Genomic DNA, 20,494 nt, shown 5'->3' on the forward strand with positions numbered 1-20,494 from the left:
AATAACTGGTACAGTGTGACATATCCTCTGCTATGCACATCAAGGCGGTTCGCAGAGTTTAATGCAGATGTAGATGTTGATACCCTCGCTGTGGCAAAGCAACTGAAGTCACTTACTAAAGCTAAGTATTCCGGTCAAGACTGTAAAACAATCAGGTTCCTTTCGTGTTGCAACGTTATAATCTCGAAGAAAAGGCTTAGTACAGGAATGTTTAAGTTACACCTCTGATCTTGAGGACATTTGTGGGGAGTAGCGAGACTCTTACTTTTCAGGTTTGATTTTTTTTTGCCGACCTCTTAGTTTGGTTCCTTTGCACGAAAAAGCGAGTTGTGTCTAATTTGGGCTTTACGGGGAAATAGGAAGCAGAGTTCTTAGGCATCTATATTAAAAAAGCGAAAAATCACAAAAATCTTCCTTTGTATAAAAATTTATGTAACTGAACTAACTGATTAACTAATTACTTTCAGCTTAATTACTATATTTATTCTATTAACCTTAATAATTTAATTTAATATACTTCTACGTGCAATGTTTGTGAGACAAATATGATGAGAAAATCAAATTCTCTTTCACAAATCTTTATACTTTGACAAAGCCTCTTTTTTATGTCCTGGAAACTTACGATGTGGCACGGATACAACCTAAACCACATACTGCTTCTCTTTCTCGTTTTTCTAAATAATTTGTTAGAGCTTTCCAATATCTTCACTGCCCTTCCTGCCGGATTATTTACGGCTTTCAGTTTACTGAGTAAGTGTACAGGTTTTTTAGTTTTCATTTCCATGCGACTCTGAAGGAGTCTTGAGGAACTTGTCACTCGACTAAAATCTGGCAAGGAATAATCTCTTTTTAGTAGAAACAAAATGTTCGATGCCATTTTTGATGATACCTTGGGTTTGATCGACTCCTACATGAACCTTTTTTACATTTAGGTTCCGTGATTCAGTACATAAATCGATTTACGGTGCTTTGTTTGCAGAAGAGGTAGAGAGCCACGCTTTGAAATACAAACTGACAAGAAAAATACAAATATTCTAAACTGAATTCTTTTATTGTGGTGATAACTTAAAATCATCACGGGGTGTAAACATTTCCAAGCAATAAACGGTTGTCATCCACCTTGCATAAGGAACAGCCCCTGAAACATGGAAAGGTACTCCACTACATGGCACGTCGCAAAGAAAAAATACTGTTAACTCTAAGAATTCTTTACAGTCCTCTCTAGATTGCTCTTCTGTCAATGTACGTCGAGTAAATTCGGGTTTTCGAGACACATCGATTAGATTCAAGTGTTCATTGACTTCTCCGTACTGAATTCCAGTTTAGAATTTATTAACATCTATTACAGACCAACTGTTTTGGATCGTATTTTTTTGTATATTGTTCTAGTAGGACCTGAGCTTCTGTGACCCATATTTTCCTCAAAAACACTTTGAGAATGATTTCATATATACCTGATGCCTGTAAAGTAAATAAAAGAGGCATTTTTCTCAGAAGTTTACAATCATAGCACGCGCACCTTTGAAACTTCGTGAAGTTGACGATGTTATTTTCCAGTCGCAGATCGCGATGGAGACACTTGAAGAAGTTGCTCAGCAGCACAGTCTGAAAGCATCACGAGAAGTCTTTCTGCAGAGCCGTCGTTCGTTAATGTCAGTAGCCGTTTATCATCCCAGTGCACGGCAGCGGCTTGTAATTCCTCATCGTTAAATTGGGTCTTTACTTCAGTAGGCTGTTTATCACCGAATGTGTCTCGGGAATTGCGAATAGAATGTCTTGAGGTAGCTTTAGGCTTGTAGCTGCGAGGATGTGAGCAGCTTCCCTGTCCTACATTTATCTCATAGATAAATTTAAGTTTTATGGGATTTGTGATATAGCCAAACAGTAGGTAAGGTCATATATAACCAAAAAGTTGTATTTGATAATACAACTAATATAGTCCGGGGACGTAATTCTGACTGGCGAGGAATAACTTATGGGGTTACCCAGGGCTCAATATTATGTCCACTATTGTTCAAATGGTTCAAATGGCTCTGAGCACTATGGGACTTAACATCTGAGGTCATCAGTCCCCTAGAACTTAGAACTACTTAAACCTAACTAACCTGAGGACATCACACACATCCATGCCCGAGGCAGGATTCGAACCTGCGACCGGAGCGGTCGCACGGTTCCGGACTGTAGCGCCTAGAACCGCTCGGCCACAACGGCCGGCCCACTATTGTTCCTCATATGTGTAAACGATCTTCCCTTTGACATGCAACAAGCAGAGTTAGATATTTTTTCAGATGCCGCTTGTAATCAAACCAAGCATCCTCACATAAACAGAAGAAATGGTACACAAAGTTCTTAAAAGTGTCATTGATTGGATTTTTCCGAATTGTCTCACCCTCAATTTTAAAAAGACGCAACGTATTCACTTTTGCACGTGTAAGGGTACTACACCAATGATAAGTGTACCAACTGTTGAAGAAAAAATAAATGGGATGGGAACTTCAAAATTGTTTGGTGTTCGTTTTGATGACAATTTAAATAAGAAAAAGCGCATCTTGGAACTCCTAAAACAACATATTCCAGCCACCTTTGCACTTATAACCATTGCAAATCTTGGGGGAAGACAAATCAGTAAGCTGACATATTCTGCATATTTTCATTCAGTAATGTCATATGGAATAATGTTTGGGGTGCTCATTCCTCAAAAAGGTGCTGTAAGAATAATATGTAGTGATCACCCACGATCATCTTATAGACATCTGTTTAGGGAGATGGGCGTGCTGATTACTGTTTCATGGTGTATTTATTCCCTGATGACATTTGCTGCAAATAAACCACTAAAGTTCAAAAGAAACAGTTATGTATGTAATTAAAATACCAGAAAGAAAAATGACGTTCATTACTCCACGCTAAGGTTGTTTTTAGCACAAAAGGGGATACACAATGCTGCAGCTATAATTTTTTATCATTTACCCAATGATATAAAACGTCTGACAGAACAGTAAAATCTGAATACAATCTGAAAAAGTTTCTCTTTGACAATACCTATTACCTAGAAGAATTTCTACTATCATAATGGGTAGGAATTACTCTCACCTGTGTATAAAAATACCTATAAATGTTCGCCGTTAATCATTTTTACGAATTAATTTGCGATGCGAGTGTAAAATGAGCCGCTACACTTCATTAAGATTTATTGTGCAAAATGATCCATGGACCATGACACTAACTGTCAAAGGCAGCTGCAAGCTTGGGAAGCAACTACTACTGCTACTTGATGTCCGCTTCTCTCTTTTACTTGCAACAATTAAATTTATGAGATATTGTTATCAGCTGACGTTCCTGGAGACTTCTCGAACTCAAATAACTGTGGCTCAGCAATACTTGAACTCGACGTAGTCAGTTCAGTAGGCTACCCTGAGAAGAAAATGGCAAGAAAGACATGAACGATTGCAATCAAAACGATAAAATGCGAGTAAAATTATCAGCACTGAATGAGTAATGGACTTTTATTTTATTTTGTTTTCTTATCTATTGATGTTACAGATTCATAAACAAATGACTCAATTTCACTGAATTTCGTAACGTTCTCGCCCACGCCTCTTCCGAGCTGCCTCTGCTGTCTCAGCTTGTCCTCTCTCATTCTCAGATAGATGGTGGTTGAGGACCTGGCCGTCGTTTGAACTGTTGTTTGATAAATTATTTTTCTTCTGTGGTAACGACATTTAAGGCATTAGCATATGCTACGTCAATAACGCCATCAGGTGCTTCTTCTTGTTTTCGTTCCGTCCTACTTAGGACCATGGGGCTCGTTTTGACTCTTTACAAGGGTCTTCTTAGCTCAGAAAGATTTCATTTTCTGCCTGTGAGCAAGCTTCCTCTCTTCTGTCCCCCTCGGTCTGCTGGTTACTGGGCTCCTTTTGCTGGCGAGGGGCTCTGGGAATCGGTACTGATTGTCGTGGGTTCACTATTCTTTGTGGGTCACTGTCCATAGAAGGCCAGTCGCCTTTTCCTCGTAGATGTGATTATGGTACTCCTCAGTGGATAGTGTCCGAAGTTCCGTGCGGCTTTTCGCGGATGATGCTGTAGTATACAGAGAAGTTGCAGCATTAGGAAATTGCAGAGAAATGCAGGAAGATCTGCAGCGGATAGGCACTTGGTGCTGGGAGTGGCAACTGACCCTTAACATAGACAAATGTAATGTATTGCGAATACATAGAAAGAAGGATCCTTTATTGTATGATTATATGATAGCGGAACAAACACTGGTAGCAGTTACTTCTGTAAAATATCTGGGAGTGTGTGTGCGGAACGATTTGAAGTGGAACGATCATATAAAATTAATTGTTGGTAAGGCGGGTACCAGGTTGAGATTCATTGGGAGAGACCTTAGAAAATGTAGTCCATCAACAAAGGAGGTGGCTTACAAAACACTCGTTCGACCTATACTTGAGTATTGCTCATGATTGTAGGATCCGTACCAGGTCGGCTTGACGGAGGAGATAGAGAAGATCCAAAGAAGAGCGGCGCGTTTCGTCACAGGGTTATTTGGTAAGCGTGATAGCGTTACGGAGATGTTTAGCAAACTCGAGTGGTAGACCCTGTAAGAGAGGCGCTCTGCATCGCGGTGTAGCTTGCTGTCCAGGTTTCGAGGGGGTGCGTTTCTGGATGAGGTATCGAATATATTGCTTCCCCCTACTTATACCTCCCCAGGAGATCACGGATGTAAAATTAGAGAGATTCGAGCGCGCACTGAGGCTTTCCGGCAGTCGTTTTTCCCGCGAACCATACGCGACTGGAACATGAAAGTGAGGTAATGACAGTGGCACGTAAAGTGCCCTCCGCCACACACCGCTGGGTGGCTTGCGGAGTATAAATGTAGATGTAGATGCTGTGTCTAATCCCGTTGGTGCCATCCTCCATCCTCTTGTCCTGTTGGCCCTGGTATTATCCTTAGGACTTCCTGTCCCATGAACTCTAGTTTCCTGAGTGGACCGTTCCTGTTCATTCAGAGCGATGCAGAGGCTTGGAATACGGAAGACCATACTAATGAGTCTAATGTTTGCGTTTAAGGTTCCTGGAGAGGTACATTGGAATGCAAATGCTCTTGCAGGGGTGGTAGACCCTCTCCCACCTGGCACATCTGGTGTCTATTACCAAATTCTCACTCTCATTTGCTGAAGGCCGCGTGACCAAATATAGTCAGGACTTTACGAATGCTGGTGCCTTCTAGTACGCTGAGATTATCTTTCTTGTATCCAATCTTCATTCCAGTTGCTGATGGTTATGTGCAAGTCCACTCCCTCATAACACTAGTTGACAAATTTAAACTTTTTTCTGCATCTGGTTTGTAAATGGGTGGATTTGCCTAATTTTGGGGTGCTGAATACACTGGTAAAATCAGTTTTTCTCCACGACGTCACATTTCTTACATACATAGCAGAATAAAAAATGGTAAAAGCGAAAATTGACACAATTAAGCCAAACAAAAATACGCATTCAGAACGTTTGAAATCAATACTGTTGTGTATGTACGTACGGACATGACGCCAATAAAAGGTCCGAATTAGTTCAGAAGATATTCGCACCTTTAATCGTCTTTGGTTTTTGAAAAATGCGACGACGGAGCTCTTCTTTTGTTTGCCGTTTCATCACTCTCTCTAACAAGACCCCAGCAGTAGTCATCCATCATCAAAGGGTTCCAATGGCCTTGATAACGGTGTTCCACGGTAAGAATTTCTTGGTGAAACCATTCACCATGCTCATCGCTCACGGCTCCCAAGTTTTCTGGGAAGAAATCAAGGTGAGAATTTAAAAAGTGAATTTTAAGCGACATTCTACACCCCATGTTCTTATAGTTGTCCAACAGATCATTCACAATGGTAACATAGTGTTTGTCTCTTCTGATACCCAAAAAGCCCTTCACAATTGCTTTAAAAGAAGACCAAGCAGAGAATTGGATATCTGTGAGTTTGGTATCAAAGGTTGGATCTTTCAGCAATTTTCTTATTTGTGGTCCAACATATATACCCTCTTTCAGCTTTGCCTCACTTGTTTGGGAAACTTTTCTTTTAAGTGATTGAAGGCCTCACCTTCCTTATCCAGAGCTTTTACAAAGTTCTTGATAAGGCCCAACGTGATATGAAGGGGAGGCAAGATGATTTTATTGGGCTCAAACACTGGGGTATTGTTCACATTTACGTTTCCAGGAACATATGAGTTCCTCATGGGCCATTCCTTGACTGCATAGTGGTTCTTGGTGTCATGGCTGACCCGAAGGCTGAAAAAGCAGCAGTATTTCGTGAATTCAGCCTGTAAACCTGTAAGGAGTGAAACAACTTTTAAATCACAGCAAAGCTACCATTCGTGATCCTTATATTTGATTGCCTCTAGCAGCAAAGCCATGGTTTCATCAGATTCTTTCATGTCTACTGCGTAAGCCGAAGGTACCAATGGAAATGCATTGCCGTTATGCAGTAGTACTGCGTTCAAGATGGTTTTACTGGAGTCAATAAATAGTCGCCACTCCTGTGGATTATGTTGTACACCTAGCTGCATCATCAGACCATTGACATTTCTACACACACACACACTGAATTCTGCATATCGAAATACTGAGCGAAGGATTCACTTCTTGATCTGGAACAGGAAATTTTTGTCCCTGGAGCTAGAAGTGGCTTTCAAGTTATAGACAGGAACAGGTACAAAATGGCTCTGAGCACTATGGGACTTAACTTCTGAGGTCATCAGTTCCCTAGAACTTAGAACTACTTAAACCTAACTAACCTAAGGACATCACACATATCCATGCCCGAGGCAGGACTCGAACCTGCCACCATAGCGGTCGCACGGTTCCAGACTGAAGCGCCTAGAACCGCTCGGCCACCCTGGCCAGCCATGGGGCACAGGCAGATGCACTGAAGATACATTTGGATACTTCATTTTATGTCTAGTTTTGCTTGAGTGTCCTGAAACGTTTGTAAGACAGAAGTAACAGTTTGAATAAAGGTCATTAGGCTCACATCACACCATCGGAATAGCGAATGGCATGGCTCGGCGTTTTCCTTTCAACCACTCAGTTAAAGTTGTAGTACAGGTTATGCAGGCAATATAAGGTGCAAAATTTTTATTTTGATCTCCAACAGTACAATCAAAATACAATTTACATGCCTTCTTAACGAAATCAGTGATTGGTTTTCTTTGGACTTTTGGAGTGAATTTCCCACACACACAACAAAAGTTGTCAGGGTGGTTTAGAGAGCAACGAGATCTACTAGTTGCCATTTTTCTTAGTGTAAGTTTTAAACACAAAAAGTGTGCACTGTCTTTTACAGGAAACAATCACTGAGGATATCTTTCACACCACTGGATTACCACACCAACCATTTACTGACGATCTGTAGATCTTCTAGCTCTCCTCTGCAAATCAAAAACAAACAATTACACATCGAAACAGAACAGCAAAAAGCGAAATACTCAATATTAAAAATAAAAAACCTTAAAAACTCGAAAATGGTACATGCCAGAACATTTTGAAAGGTATATTCAGATTCTTCACACCAAAATACGTAGTGTAACACCCCACCCGTTGCTTGTCCGATGTTTGCGTGTGTTCGCCCCTGTCAAACAACTTACAGAGAAATTGGGACTGGAACTGCACGCAAAAATGGATAACGCTAGATTTAAATGTGTCCCTGTCACCCCTAATTAATCTGCGGTGGTAGCGTTGACGATGAATCACACCTGTTTTTACTTCCAAACATGAACGATCATGAACACTAAGAGTGTTCAATGGCATCAAACACATACACAAAAGTAAAATAACGCAAAAGGGTGACTTCAGGATCAACTACTGAAATAATTTTATTATAACGTTCCGATCAATGCTGAATTAAACACAATGAACAATTTACAAATTATCCTCCTGACTGGCATTGCCAGTGAACTGTGTTAAAATTGATCCAAAACGCGATCTCTTATAACTTGGCTGACCGACGGACATCGACACAAAACGTAAAATACGAAGAACCACTACATCCCAAAGTACCGTGAAACCTTGTGGAAACAGCAACTGCACGTGATCCAACTATTTAACGTTACTCCTAACACAGGCCGAAGCGGGAGCCATCTCACCGTAATGTTCCTGTTTCAGCGGCGGTCTCCGACGGCGACGGCGCGGCTGTGCGTTTGGCGTGTGGCGTCTGGGAAAGTACACTCCTACACTATTCGGACAACAGACTGTTGTCCATAAAATTCTCTATTTGCAACGATCTTCCCGGCAGCAAAGAGCTGGTGCGGCTAACGTCCACTCAGAACGAAAAAACCAAGACGGGAGACGACTTGGCTAACGTCCTCTCAGTACGAGAGCCCAGAACGGAAGACCTTTACCGAGAATCCAGCAAGATCCTCTTCACCTTTGTTTTCTCCCCTCAACTCTTACCGAGCGAATCACATCACTAGAAGCTCTCAAAGTACCCAGTTTGCCAGTGCCGACCAATGTACAGCCTGGGAACAGAACTCTTTTCCACCATTCTTTTATTTCTACAAAATTTCACAAGTAAACTCCGCCCCCGCCGGCTGGGAAGAACCACAGCTGTGGGCAATAACACGTTTACTGGAAGTTTTCTCCCAAGAGACCACTCGAGATTTTCCCGGCATGATTCCCCGTCGTAGCGAACACAGATTCTTGCATTGAAAGTTTGTTATTCGGAGCTCCTGGCCTGCCCCACTCGAGTTACTCGAAGGCGTAAAATTAGTGGGACACAGGCGAGAGCACGCACAGGAAAGCCCGTCCAGCTATCCACTGCTCTGTTTTCGTAACACTCGAAACCTGCAGCCGCACGTCCTTCAGAGGTTGGCGACCGCTGTGGCCTCTCTAAGCGGATTACAGAAATCCCCCAGTTCACCATTCATACCGTCAGGCTGTGGCCTTCGGCGGCTAGGTGGGGAGGTAGCCGAGCTCTGTCTCGCGTACTGCCTTTCCGCAAAATCTTATTATTACAAAATCGCGGAATTCTCGCGTGCCGATGCATTTCCACATAGCTTTCCTACACCGTAATTTAGAGTATTACTCTAACAAAACCTAAAGTGTCGCGTTAAATGGATTCATGTAAGGTGCAAGGCCGTTGCCACCTTACAGTAGTAGTTGATGTATCATACTCCAGATGCAATATGGCTGTTGACTAGTGTGATCTTCTCCAATACCCAACTGAAGAGCAGGCGCAAGAGGCTGTCACCTTGCCTGACTCCCAATGAATGGTGAAACTCTCAGACAGCCGACTCTGGAGACAGTGTTGGGGCTGGACCAGTGTGGTGACCTGCCGGTGTGCCCGCAGGCTGCCCGGGTCGGCGCTGGAGCAGCTGCTGGCCGCGACCGAGGACCGCCGGCTGGTGAGCGAGGAGCTGGCCTCGCTGCTGCTGGTGGGCCAGCCCGCCACGGAGGCGGCGCTCTGCTTCACCCTGCAGCTGCTGGCGCTCCACCCGCAGGTGAGTGGCGGCCGCCCCGCTGTGGCACAGTGGCGAGGGCGCGCGGTTCTGGGGGCTACGCACAACAGCCACCAGTGGCTCTATAGTGCGCGTCATTTACGACGGCGGCCGAGTTTAGGTTCGTTCTCCGCATCTGACGTCACAAAACACAGTCAACCAATGAACAGAGAACGACGTTGCCAGAGCTCGACTGCAGTGCAGAGCACGGACGAGTGTCTCCAGTTTCAGAAATGTTCAGTCATAAATAAAGTAATTGAACAAAAGCAATGTCTTGATAGCAGACTTTCTTTTATAGAAAGCTTGGAAAAAGCATTCTTTGTACCAACTGCTTCACATTCTATTACTTAATTAAACCAAACAAGCAATAAGCCTCCTAATTCAGGCGATAGCAAGGAAAGGTGTTTGTATCATTCTCACCAACCGCTTTTTCGCAATAAAGAACAGCAGTAATTCTTTATTTCCTATTGTACTTCGACGAAACGTGAATAATTCATAATCAGACCAACAATGTTTGTCGGTATTTGGCCTGATGTTTTAGAGTCCTCCAGGAGTTCTGTTGAATGACAAGCTGCGTTAGCCTAATGGTTAAGATGTTTGGCTGCTATGTGATTGGTTCTGAGTTCAAACCTTGATTAGTGCTCAATGTTTTCTCTATTGAAAAACAATATCGAAGTGTCTTACTTCATGAATTTTATTCGTTTGAATGTAATTTTTTGAAATTTCTAGTCTGTTGACTCTTCATTATAATCGTAATAAGTTTTCGGTTTTTCTAATTTTGTCCTCCAATATTTCTTTTCACAGCGATTAAAAACAGTGAAAAGGCACACATACACTATTCATGTTATCTGTTTTGTTTGTATTTCTTGTCTTCCGCAGTCGCTGTTTTACTATTCACATTGAGATATATTGTTTTGCGACAGTATCAAAAGTATTATTTAGAGCAGAATTTCGGCTCGTACGTTGCCGAGCTTCTTGATTGACTCAATTCTTTGCTTCGCTGCTTTGGCAACATCGTATTCAATGTTTTCGTCGACTGATCTATGTTTTGGTAAGTATTTGCTATCCGTTGTGACAAACACACATTGTTTCCGCACTGCACCTCACTGACAATATATTTTAGTTTCTATGTTTTATTACGTCTACAATTCAGTTTCGTGTACTTTGCCAACTTTGGTTTAATCAGAACGTTTTAGAAAAAAGCGAAATAACTCTGGTATAAATAAAACTTTTATTACAATCGCTGAAGATGGAATATTTCCCAATATTACATACGACACCTATCTGGTACTTAAATTAAATGAGACATTGTTATACAGTAAATTTGATAAGGAACTTAGATATCTTGTCCACAGTTCATTCCCAACATTGTGGCAACTAAAATCGACCATACGGAAAGGATACACTATGGACTTTTACCTCTGCAAACATTTGAAAATTTCGTGCAATGGTTTGCTACATTTAATGCTGCACAGTAACTGCGTTGAACATCGAAACAGAATTAAGTCTATTATAGGGGGGGAGGGTATCAGTCAAGAGGATGTGTAAAAATCAAATTTTTGGGCCAAATGCTTTTTGTGAGATGGTATGATAAGTGTGTCAAAGCAGTCGGAACTCCATGTGTCTGCACAGGCGGCGAGCTGTGCAGTGATGACAAAATCGCGCACAGCGCGGAATGCAGGGAGCACGTCTTTGTAGCAGCGAAAGGGTTAATGCGGCCGTGGTGGCTTTACTTCATAAACTGCGCGCTCCCCCCTAAACGTAAGCTTGCGAACTATACTATAGTACGGCGCTGCTTCTCTTGGCGCGTGCGTCGTGTGCAACTGGCAACGCAGCAATCTCCCGCGTCTGGGCGGGCATGCGCGAGCCGCCAAGATAAAAGAATTCAACTATAGTGTCGCTGGACGTCGGGTCGAACTCAGATCGGACGCCAGGCACCGGTTACCCACTCGACGCTGCTTCGACACTGTGCGAGAGTGGCTGCCGCGTGGTGGCATGTTGCTCGCCCGGCAGTCTGTGACTGGATGCTTTCCAACCGTGGTCAGGGCAACAGCCGATCACTGTCTGCATCGGGGCACTGTCTGCATCTTGTTGAAAGAGAACACCGCGCAGACCGTGAAGAGAGGGCCCGGCCATTGACCGTGACAAGTGAGCACTGTAAAGGTTGCTGTCCAAATTAACAGCTCGTGAACCAGAGGAGGTCGCGTTGTGTAGCCAATGCCAACCCATACCGTGACAGGTGCTGGGCTCCAATGCAGCCTCACTGTTGTGCCAAAAGAAAAAGGCTTGTTGGCGCTCTGGTGGGTTCTGAGATTTTCTCCTGAAGAAGACCGAAATGACACTACAACACACACACAATGGTTGATCACTTTATTATAACTTGAACTGTGGTGTCACCGCCAGACAACACGCTTGCTAGGTGGTAGCCTTTAAATCGGCCGCGGTCCGTTAGTATATGTCGGACCCGCGTGTCGGCACTATCAGTGATTGCAGACCGAGCGCCACCACACGGCAGGTCTAGAGACACTTCCTAGCACTCGCCCCAGTTGTACAGCCGACTTTGCTAGCGATGGTTCACTGACAAAATACGCTCTCATTTGCCGAGACGATAGTTAGCATAGCCTTCAGCTACGTCATTTGCTACGACCTAGCAAGGCGCCAGTACCAGTTACTATTGATACTGTAATCACGTACCGTCAAGAGCAACGCTCATCATTAATGGATTAAAGTTAAGTATTCCACCAGCTACGTCCTTTTTTCTAAAGTCTAATTTCCTTGTCCTGTTCCAGACCTCACGCCAGCCTGCGTGAGCGTGCCTTTCGGCTTCCTCTAATATCACGTTGTTGGCTCTCCTGCCACCCCACAACATGAACTACGCCAAACACTTAACTTTGCAACAATTTCTCTCTGCAGGAATGTCATGTGTACCATTATTTGATTCTGTCACTGAACACTTTCTTATCACTTGTTACAGTACAAGACAACAGTGCCTTCTCTCAAAGTACAATCAACTATAAATTTCGCTACACAGTTCCATCTAATCGAGGGTGAGTCAAATGAAAACCTTAAACTTGCAATAACAAATCGAAATTTCGCGCCGTTATCCTGTAAGTTGATAAGCGTGCTACAAACGGCGTGCAGAATGGCCTCTAGATGGCAGCATAGTGCAGATTCACACATACTGTCGCAGTATCAGTATAAAGGTAGGTAAGGTAAGAACACCGTTCTGTTATTCGGTTTTTGCGTACTGAAGGTGTGACACCTATTGAAATTAATCGACGAATGAAGGTTCAGTACGGTGACGCATGTTTGTCACAGCAGCAAGTCTAATAATGGCGTAGGAAGTTCGCAAATGGTGTGACATAAGTGGAAGATGCACCTTGTCCAGGTCAGGCACAACGAGTTGTCACTCCACAGAACATTGCAGCAGTTGAAGCCATAGTGAAGGAAAACCGCCGAGTGGCACTGAATGACATTGCAGCATGTTTACTCATGGGTCAGCACACCACACTGTGCATGATGTGCTCCAGTTTCACAAAGTGTCTGCAAGATGGGTGCCACGGCAGCTGACTCCTGAAATGAGAGAACGATGTGTTGATGCTTGTGAAGAACTTCTTCGGCGCTTTGAACGAGAAGGTGATGTCTTCCTTGCAAGAATCGTTACTGGGGACGATACCTGGGTTCACTTCCACCAAGCGGAAACGAAGAGAGCGATCAAGGAATGGCGCCATTCCTCATCACCAAAACCAAAAAAGTTTCGAACAGAACCATCAGCAGGGAAGGTTATGCTGACCCTCTTTTGGGACGAAAAAGGCGTCATTTTGGAGCATTACATGCCTAGAGGGACCACTGTCACCAGTCCCCCCAGGGGGTCCACAACTCTTTTGTGGATACGTGCGTAGCGAGCACGGGACCCCGAGCTAATGTGGCCCTCCTTCCTTTCTGGGCTGCATACCTTCCTTTTCCGCATCCTTACCCATCCCCCATCTTCGCCCCCCCCCCCTCACCTCTGCCTCTTTCCTTCCCTTTGTCCCCCTCTGGGAGTATGTTTTGTGCCTACATCCAGAGACAGACGCTCGAAAATGTAAAACATTCTTCGCTTTCTCTGCTTGCAAGTCTTTGTCCTTCTTTTGTCCTTCTCTTTTCCTTACCTCTTCTCTTTACCCTTTTCTCCGCTGCAGCGTTTGAGACCTCTCTTCTTTCCTTTCCCATTCTTTGTTCCTCCCTTTCCCTTTTTTCCTCCCTGTGCATGTCTGAAGGCCCACCCACGCATTCCCGTGCATAGCCGGTGACGGGGTAACGCGTAATTCCCCGCCCCGGGTAGACAGGTAGGACACGTATGTACCCCCTGGTAAAGGCCAGGCCCAGGGAGGGGTGATTACCCGAGTTGATACCCTCCGAAAGTGCCGATTGGTCCCTCCATCCGTTTCTCAGGAGAAGTGACCTGAGGTGTGAACAATCACCTAAGTCGGGAGTGCCCTCAGAGAAGGCCCCCACAAGGGAGGAGCGCGCCATCGGAGACGCCGGTATCGTGGGGGATACTTCCGCAATGGTTTCCTCATCATAAGTTCAATGAGTCTCAGCCACAGACAGTTCTTCCATCGTTGCCACAGTTCCTTGTTGTTTCTCGGTCTGACGACGGTCAAGACTTCTCCATGGTCAACCCTTTCATTATTCAGAAAGGTATCGGCGCAATTGCAGGTCCTGTAAAGTCTTGTTCCCGGTTACGAAATGGCACCTTGTTGTTAGGAACAGTCAGTGCCCTCCAGGCACAAAAATTTCTGCGTACTTCACTGCTCCACACCTTCCCTGTCCGGGTGGAAGCGCACCATACTTTAAATTCCTCACGAGGAGTCGTTTATACACCCTCCCTCGACGGATTGTCCGACGAGGAAATCCAACACTACCTGTCTGACCAGGGCGTAACGGCTGTTCATAGAGTCATGAAAAGGGTTGACACAAACATCGTTCCAACCCGTACTGTCTTCTTGACATTTGACAGAGTTCAACTCCCATTGAAAATAAAAGCGGGCCACGAGATAATTTCCGTTCGCCCTCACATCCCGAACCCTATGCATTGCTATCGATGTCAGCGGTTCAATCATACCAGCCAGTCCTGTTCCAATCTGGCCAAATGTGTTATGTGTGGCAAGGATGCCCATGAGGGTGCTTGTCCACCTCTGTCCCCTCGTTGCATCAACTGTATGGATGACCATGCTGCTTCCTCTAGAGATTGCCCCATTTTTAAAGACGAAAAGCTCATTCAGGAAATCAGAGTGAAGGAAAAGGTGTCGACCTTTGCTGCTCGAAAATTATTCGGCAATCGAAAGCCCACTGTGCCTCAGACAGGTAAATACAGCACTGTCCTTGCCTCTCCTCGGCCACCAAAGGAGGCAGCCACGCAGACTTGTGATCTCACCTTTAGTGCCACGGTCGTCAGATCGGCCAGCGCAAAGATCGCCCGTTCAACCTCCCCACTCTCGCCTGCTCACTCTATGGCTCACCCTTCATCGGGTTCTGCAAAATCTCGAGCCCAAAAGTCAGACACCTGGACTTCCAAAAAAGAGCCTACTTGTGAAGATTTTTTTACGTTCCCCATCTTCACAACCATTCGTTCCTCCTTCATCTAAACATCCTGTTTCCAAGAGGGCTAATAAGAAACCCAGTTCCTCTCCTTCTCCGCCATGGCGTGTCTCATCTACAGCACCACCTGGCGGTAGCCGCCCTCGGCCGTCTTCTGTGTCGCCGAGGCGCACTGCTGGCGGCCGATCAACCGGCCGATCGCTGGTGGCAGGAGCTGCTCCTGCACAACCGATGGATCAGGATCTTCTGCCTTCGACTGAATGCCGTTCGCAAGCTCTGAGCAGTCGTTGAGTTGAGGGCAACCTTGGTCACATTCTTCCATTTTCTGTCACCCTATGTCAATTATCCATTGGAATATCCACGGCATTCGAGTCAATCGGGATGAATTGTCGATCCTCTTACGATCCTACTCGCCGGTCATCATCTGTCTTCAGGAAACAAAGCTGCGTCCCCACCACCGCTTTGTTTTCCCCCATTTTCAGTTAGTCCGATTAGATCTCCCCTCTGTTGAAGGCACTCCAGCCCATGGAGGACTCATGATTCTTCTCCATGATACTCTCCATTATCACCCAATCCACTTAAACACTTCCTTCCAAGCTGTCGCTGTCCGTCTTTCCCTTTCTGGCTACACCTTCTCTCTTTGTACTGTATACATTCCATCGTCCACACCAATGGCACGAGCTGATCTCCTTCATCTTCTTGGTCAGCTTCCACCCCCCTATTTGCTGGTTGGGGACTTCAATGCCCACCACCCGCTTTGGGGATCTCCGCATCCTTGTCCGCGTGGCTCACTATTGATAGTCTTCCACCAAGCGGATCTTGTTTGCCTCAACACCGGGGACCCTACATTTTTGTCTGCCTCCACGACAAATTTCTCTCATTTGGAACTTTCGGTCGGTACTGTTCCGCTAGCTCGGCGCTTCGAATGGTTCGCCCTTGCTGATACACACTCGAGTGACCACTTTCCGTGTGTCCTTCGATTGCAGCCACAACTGCCATATGTGCGCCCGAGACACTGGAAGTTTGCCCAAGCCGATTGGACACTTTTTTCGTCTCTAGCGACATTCGATGACCGTCACTTTCCTAGCGTCGACGATGAGGTCACTCATATTACGGAAATTATTCTTACAGCTGTGGAACGTTCAATACCTCGCACCTCCGATTTGCCCCGACGCCCCCCAGTTCCTTGGTGGAACGAGGCATGCCGTGATGCAATACGTGAGCGGCGACGTGCTCTCCGCGTTTTCAGATATCATCCTACTTTGGCCAACTGTATCCGCTATAAACTATTCCGTGCGCGATGCCGTCGCGTCGTCCGCGATAGCAAGAAGGCCAGCTGGCAATTCTTTACTAGCTCATTTAACACCTTCACTCCCTCCTCGGAAGTTTGGAGTCGGCTTCGACGGTTATCTGGCGCGCCTAGTTTCTCCCCGGTCTCTGGGCTCACTGTCGCGCATGATACATTAATGGATCCCGTCGCAATTTCTAACTCATTGGGTCAATACTTTGCTGAGATTTCTTCAAATTACCCGCCAATTTTTCTCCCGAAGAAACGTGCAGTGGAAGTGCAACCTCTTGCTTTCTCCTCTCAAAATCGCGAAAGCTACAATACTGTTTTCTCCATGCGGGAACTCCAACATACACTCTCTCTTCTCGCTCCTCCGCCCCAGGACCGGATGGTATCCACGTCCACATGTTGCTGCATTTATCATACCATAGTCTGCGTTACCTCCTTCGCCTTTATAATCGAATTTGGACCGACAGTACTTTCCCCAGACGATGGCCGGAAGCTATCGTCGTTCCTGTTCCGAAACCCGGAAAGGACAAGCATCTCCCCTCTAGCAATTGCCCCATTTCTCTCACGAGTAGTGTATGTAAGGTTTTGGAGCGTATGGTGAATTGCCGTTTAGCCTGGTGGCTGGAGTCCTGCAGTCTTTTAACACCTGCCCAATACGGTTTCCGAAAGCATCGTTCTGCAGTTGACCATCTTGTTGCTCTCTCCACTTATATCATGGACAATTTTCTCCGGAAACGCCAGACAGTAGCAATTTTTTTGATCTGGAGAGAGCATACGATACCTGTTGGAGGACAGGCATCCTCCGTACACTGTTCTCTTGGGGCTTTCGAGGTCGGCTGCCCCTTTTTCTTCGCGAATTTATGGCAGAGCGCACATTTAGGGTGCGGGTGAACACTACTCTCTTCCGTACTTTCTCCCAAGAAAACGGGGTACCCCAGGGCTCCGTGCTAAGTGTTGTACTGTTTGCCATTGCTATAAATCCAATTATGGATTGCCTCCTTCCTGATGTTTCGGGCTCCCTCTTTGTGGACGATTTTGCGATCTACTACAGCTGTCAACGGACTAGCCTTCTTGAACGACGTCTTCAAGGCTGTCTCGATCGCCTCTACTCTTGGCGCATCGAAACAGGCTTCCGCTTTTCTCCAAGTAAGACCGTTTGTGTTAATTTTTGGCGTCGTACGGAGTTTCTTCCGCCTTCCTTACATCTAGGACCTGTCAACGGACGTCGCTAAATTCTTGGGTCGTATGATTGACAGAAAACTGTGCTGGTCCTCCCACGTTTCCTATTTTTCGGCTCGCTGTCTGTGATCCCTCAACACCCTCCGTGTCCTGAATGGTACCTCCTGGGGAGCGGACCGAGTGGTCCTTCTCCGCCTCTATCGCGCCTTAGTGCGCTCGAAATTGGACTATGGAAGCATAGTTTACTCCTCTGCTCGGCCGTCTATTCTTCGTCGTCTCGACGCTATCCACCACCGTGGGTTACGTTTAGTGTCTGGAGCTTTTTACACCAGGCCTGTGGAAAGCCTTTATGCTGAGACTGCTGAACCTCCGCTGTCCAACCGGCGAGCTGTGCTTCTGAGTCGTTATGCTGGCAATCTGCCTTCCATGCCTACTAATCCGGCCCATGACATTTTTTTCGACGCCTCCTTTGATGTAGGGTACGCAGGCCGCCATTCCTCCCTACTATCACCGGGAGTCCGCTTCCGTCAACCATTCTCTTTCCTTCCGCTTTCCTAAAACCTTCTTGACAGCTTGGGGTACAGCACCGCCTTGGCTCCGGCCCCTGACCTGCCTGCTCCGTGACCTTTGTCAGTTTCCCAAGGATGGTACCTCTTCACTTGTTTATCGTCGGGCATTTGCTGCTCTCTGCGCACAATGAAGGAAGCCACATTTATTTACACTGATGGCTCAAAAACATCGTTTGGTGTATGGAGTGCCTATATTGTTGGCGACACCCCAAATCGATTTCGGCTCCCCGACCAGTGTTGGGTTTATACTGCGGAGCTTTACGCTGTTCTCCAGGCTGTCCAATACATCCGTCGCCATCAGCGGATACAGATTCTCTCAGCTCTCTCCTCAGTCTCCAAGCTCTCGACCCTGTCCACCCTCTGGTCCACCGGATTCAGGACTGCCTCCACTTGCTCCACTTGGGGGGCGTCTCGGTGGCGTTCCTCTGGATCTCAGGACGTGTTGGTATCGGTGGAAATGAGGCGGCCGATATAGTGGCCAAGGCTGCAGTCTCTCTTCTTCAGTCAGCTATTCGCACGATTCCCTTCGCCGATCTGCGGAGTTTTTTATGTCGTCGTGTTGCTCTTTTATGGCACGCGCATTGGTCGACACTTCCCAATAATAAATTGCGGGACGTTAAAGCTCTTCCCTGTGCTTGGACCTCTTCCTCCCGAGCGCGTCGTCGGGAGGAGGTAATTTTAACTAGACTCCGGATAGGGCACTGTCTTTTTAGCCATCGACATCTTTTAGGCGGCGATCCTCCCCCACTCTGTCCCCACTGCTCTCAGCTGTGAACGGTAAGACACCTTTTAATTGAGTGCCCCTATTTTACTCCGTTACGCGCCCGTCTACAGCTGTCGCCTGATACATCGTCCATTTTAGCAGATGACACGCGCTCAGCCGATCGCGTTCTCGAGTTTATTGGTGCCAGTGAGATGACGTCAGTCATTTGAAGCTCTTTTTGGGGACAAGCAACCCCTTTCTGTACTGGTTTTTTAAGCTTTCCTTCTGTTTTTAGTTTCTCCAATTTTTTAGTTTCGTTCCCATTGCTGCTGGTTTCCAGTTTCGTTTTTTTACCTTTTCCTAAGGCACAGACCGGGCGGTAATGACCGTAGCAGTTTTGCGCCCTAAAACCATAACAAAAAAAACTGTCGCCAGTGCATCATACACAGATCTCCTAAAAAATCATCTGCAGCCTGCAATCAAATCAAAGCAACGTGTATTGCTGTCAGCAGGTGTCCTTTTGCAACATGACACTCCAAGGCCCCACACTGCCCTTACAACAGTTGCAACAATCACAGACCTGCATTTCGAGTGTCTTCCTCATCCACCATACTCACCAGACCTTGCCCCAAGTGATTTCCATATGTTTGGACCACTCAGAGACGCAATGGGAGGAAAGAAGTTCCGTTTTGATGAAGAGGTACGCCACGCGATGCATGAGTGGTTGCACGGACTACCAAAAGAATTTTCTTCTAAAGGAATTTATGCACTTTGTAAGCACTGGAGGACTTGCATTGATGTGGGGGAGATTATGTTTAAAAGTGATTCAGCTTTGTACCACTTCTGCACAACAAATAACAATTTAAAAAAATATTTAAGGTTTTCATTTGACTCACCTTCGTAACTTCCGCACTGCTGGCTGTGTAGTGAGACGAATCCGACATCTTCAGTGATGACTGCAGAGTAGGCTGAGCAGCACTCGCTCTGATGTAAGTAATCATTCTGCAGCAGTGGCGTAGGGATCTCCTGAGAGGGGTGTCTACGCCATCATCTCTAATTTGTCATTGCGTGTTTCACTGACTGTGGCTATTTGTGATTCTGTCGCGACAAACCAACTTTGCCACAGGATCTCCTCCATCGGACGACCCCACATTCCTCCCCGCCTGATCTCCACTCCACCGTCGTGTAGTGCTGTCCCACGTGACGACGACGGGGAGGGGGAAGGCCTGAATGCAGACATACACTATGTGGTCAAAAGTATCCGGACACCCCCAAAAACATACGTTTTTCATATTAGGTGCATTGCCACGTACTCCACATCAGCGACCTCAGTAGTCATTAGGCAGAATGGGGCGCTCCGCGGAACTCACAGATTTCGAATGTGGTCAGGGGATTGGGTGTCACTTGTGTCATACGACTGTACGCGAGATTTCCACACTCCTAAACATCCCTAGGTCCACTGCTTCCGATGTGATAGTGAAGTGGAAATGTGAAGGGACACGTACAGCACAAAAGAGTATAGGCCGACCTCGTCTGTTGACTGACAGAGACCACCGACAGTTGAAGAGGATCGTAATGTGTAATAGGCGGACATCTATCCACACCATCACAAAGAAATTCCAAACTGCATCAGGATCCGCTGCGGGTGCTATGACAGTTAGACCGGAGGTGAGAAAACTTGGATTT

At 45.9% G+C, this 20,494-nt stretch overlaps 1 protein-coding gene across 1 annotated transcript in view; it reads left to right on the forward strand.

Moving 5' to 3' along the window:
* Nucleotides 1–20,494, forward strand: part of LOC124711493 (cytochrome P450 4C1-like) — a 187,127-nt gene that overhangs the window by 122,223 nt on the left and 44,410 nt on the right. Inside the window, exon 5 of the mRNA XM_047241603.1 lies at nucleotides 9,330–9,480. Coding sequence (XP_047097559.1) covers nucleotides 9,330–9,480 — 151 coding nt within the window. The remainder of the gene's footprint in view (nucleotides 1–9,329; nucleotides 9,481–20,494) is intronic.

Source organism: Schistocerca piceifrons, chromosome 8 (assembly GCF_021461385.2).
Source record: "Schistocerca piceifrons isolate TAMUIC-IGC-003096 chromosome 8, iqSchPice1.1, whole genome shotgun sequence".
Lineage (NCBI taxonomy): Eukaryota > Metazoa > Arthropoda > Insecta > Orthoptera > Acrididae > Schistocerca > Schistocerca piceifrons.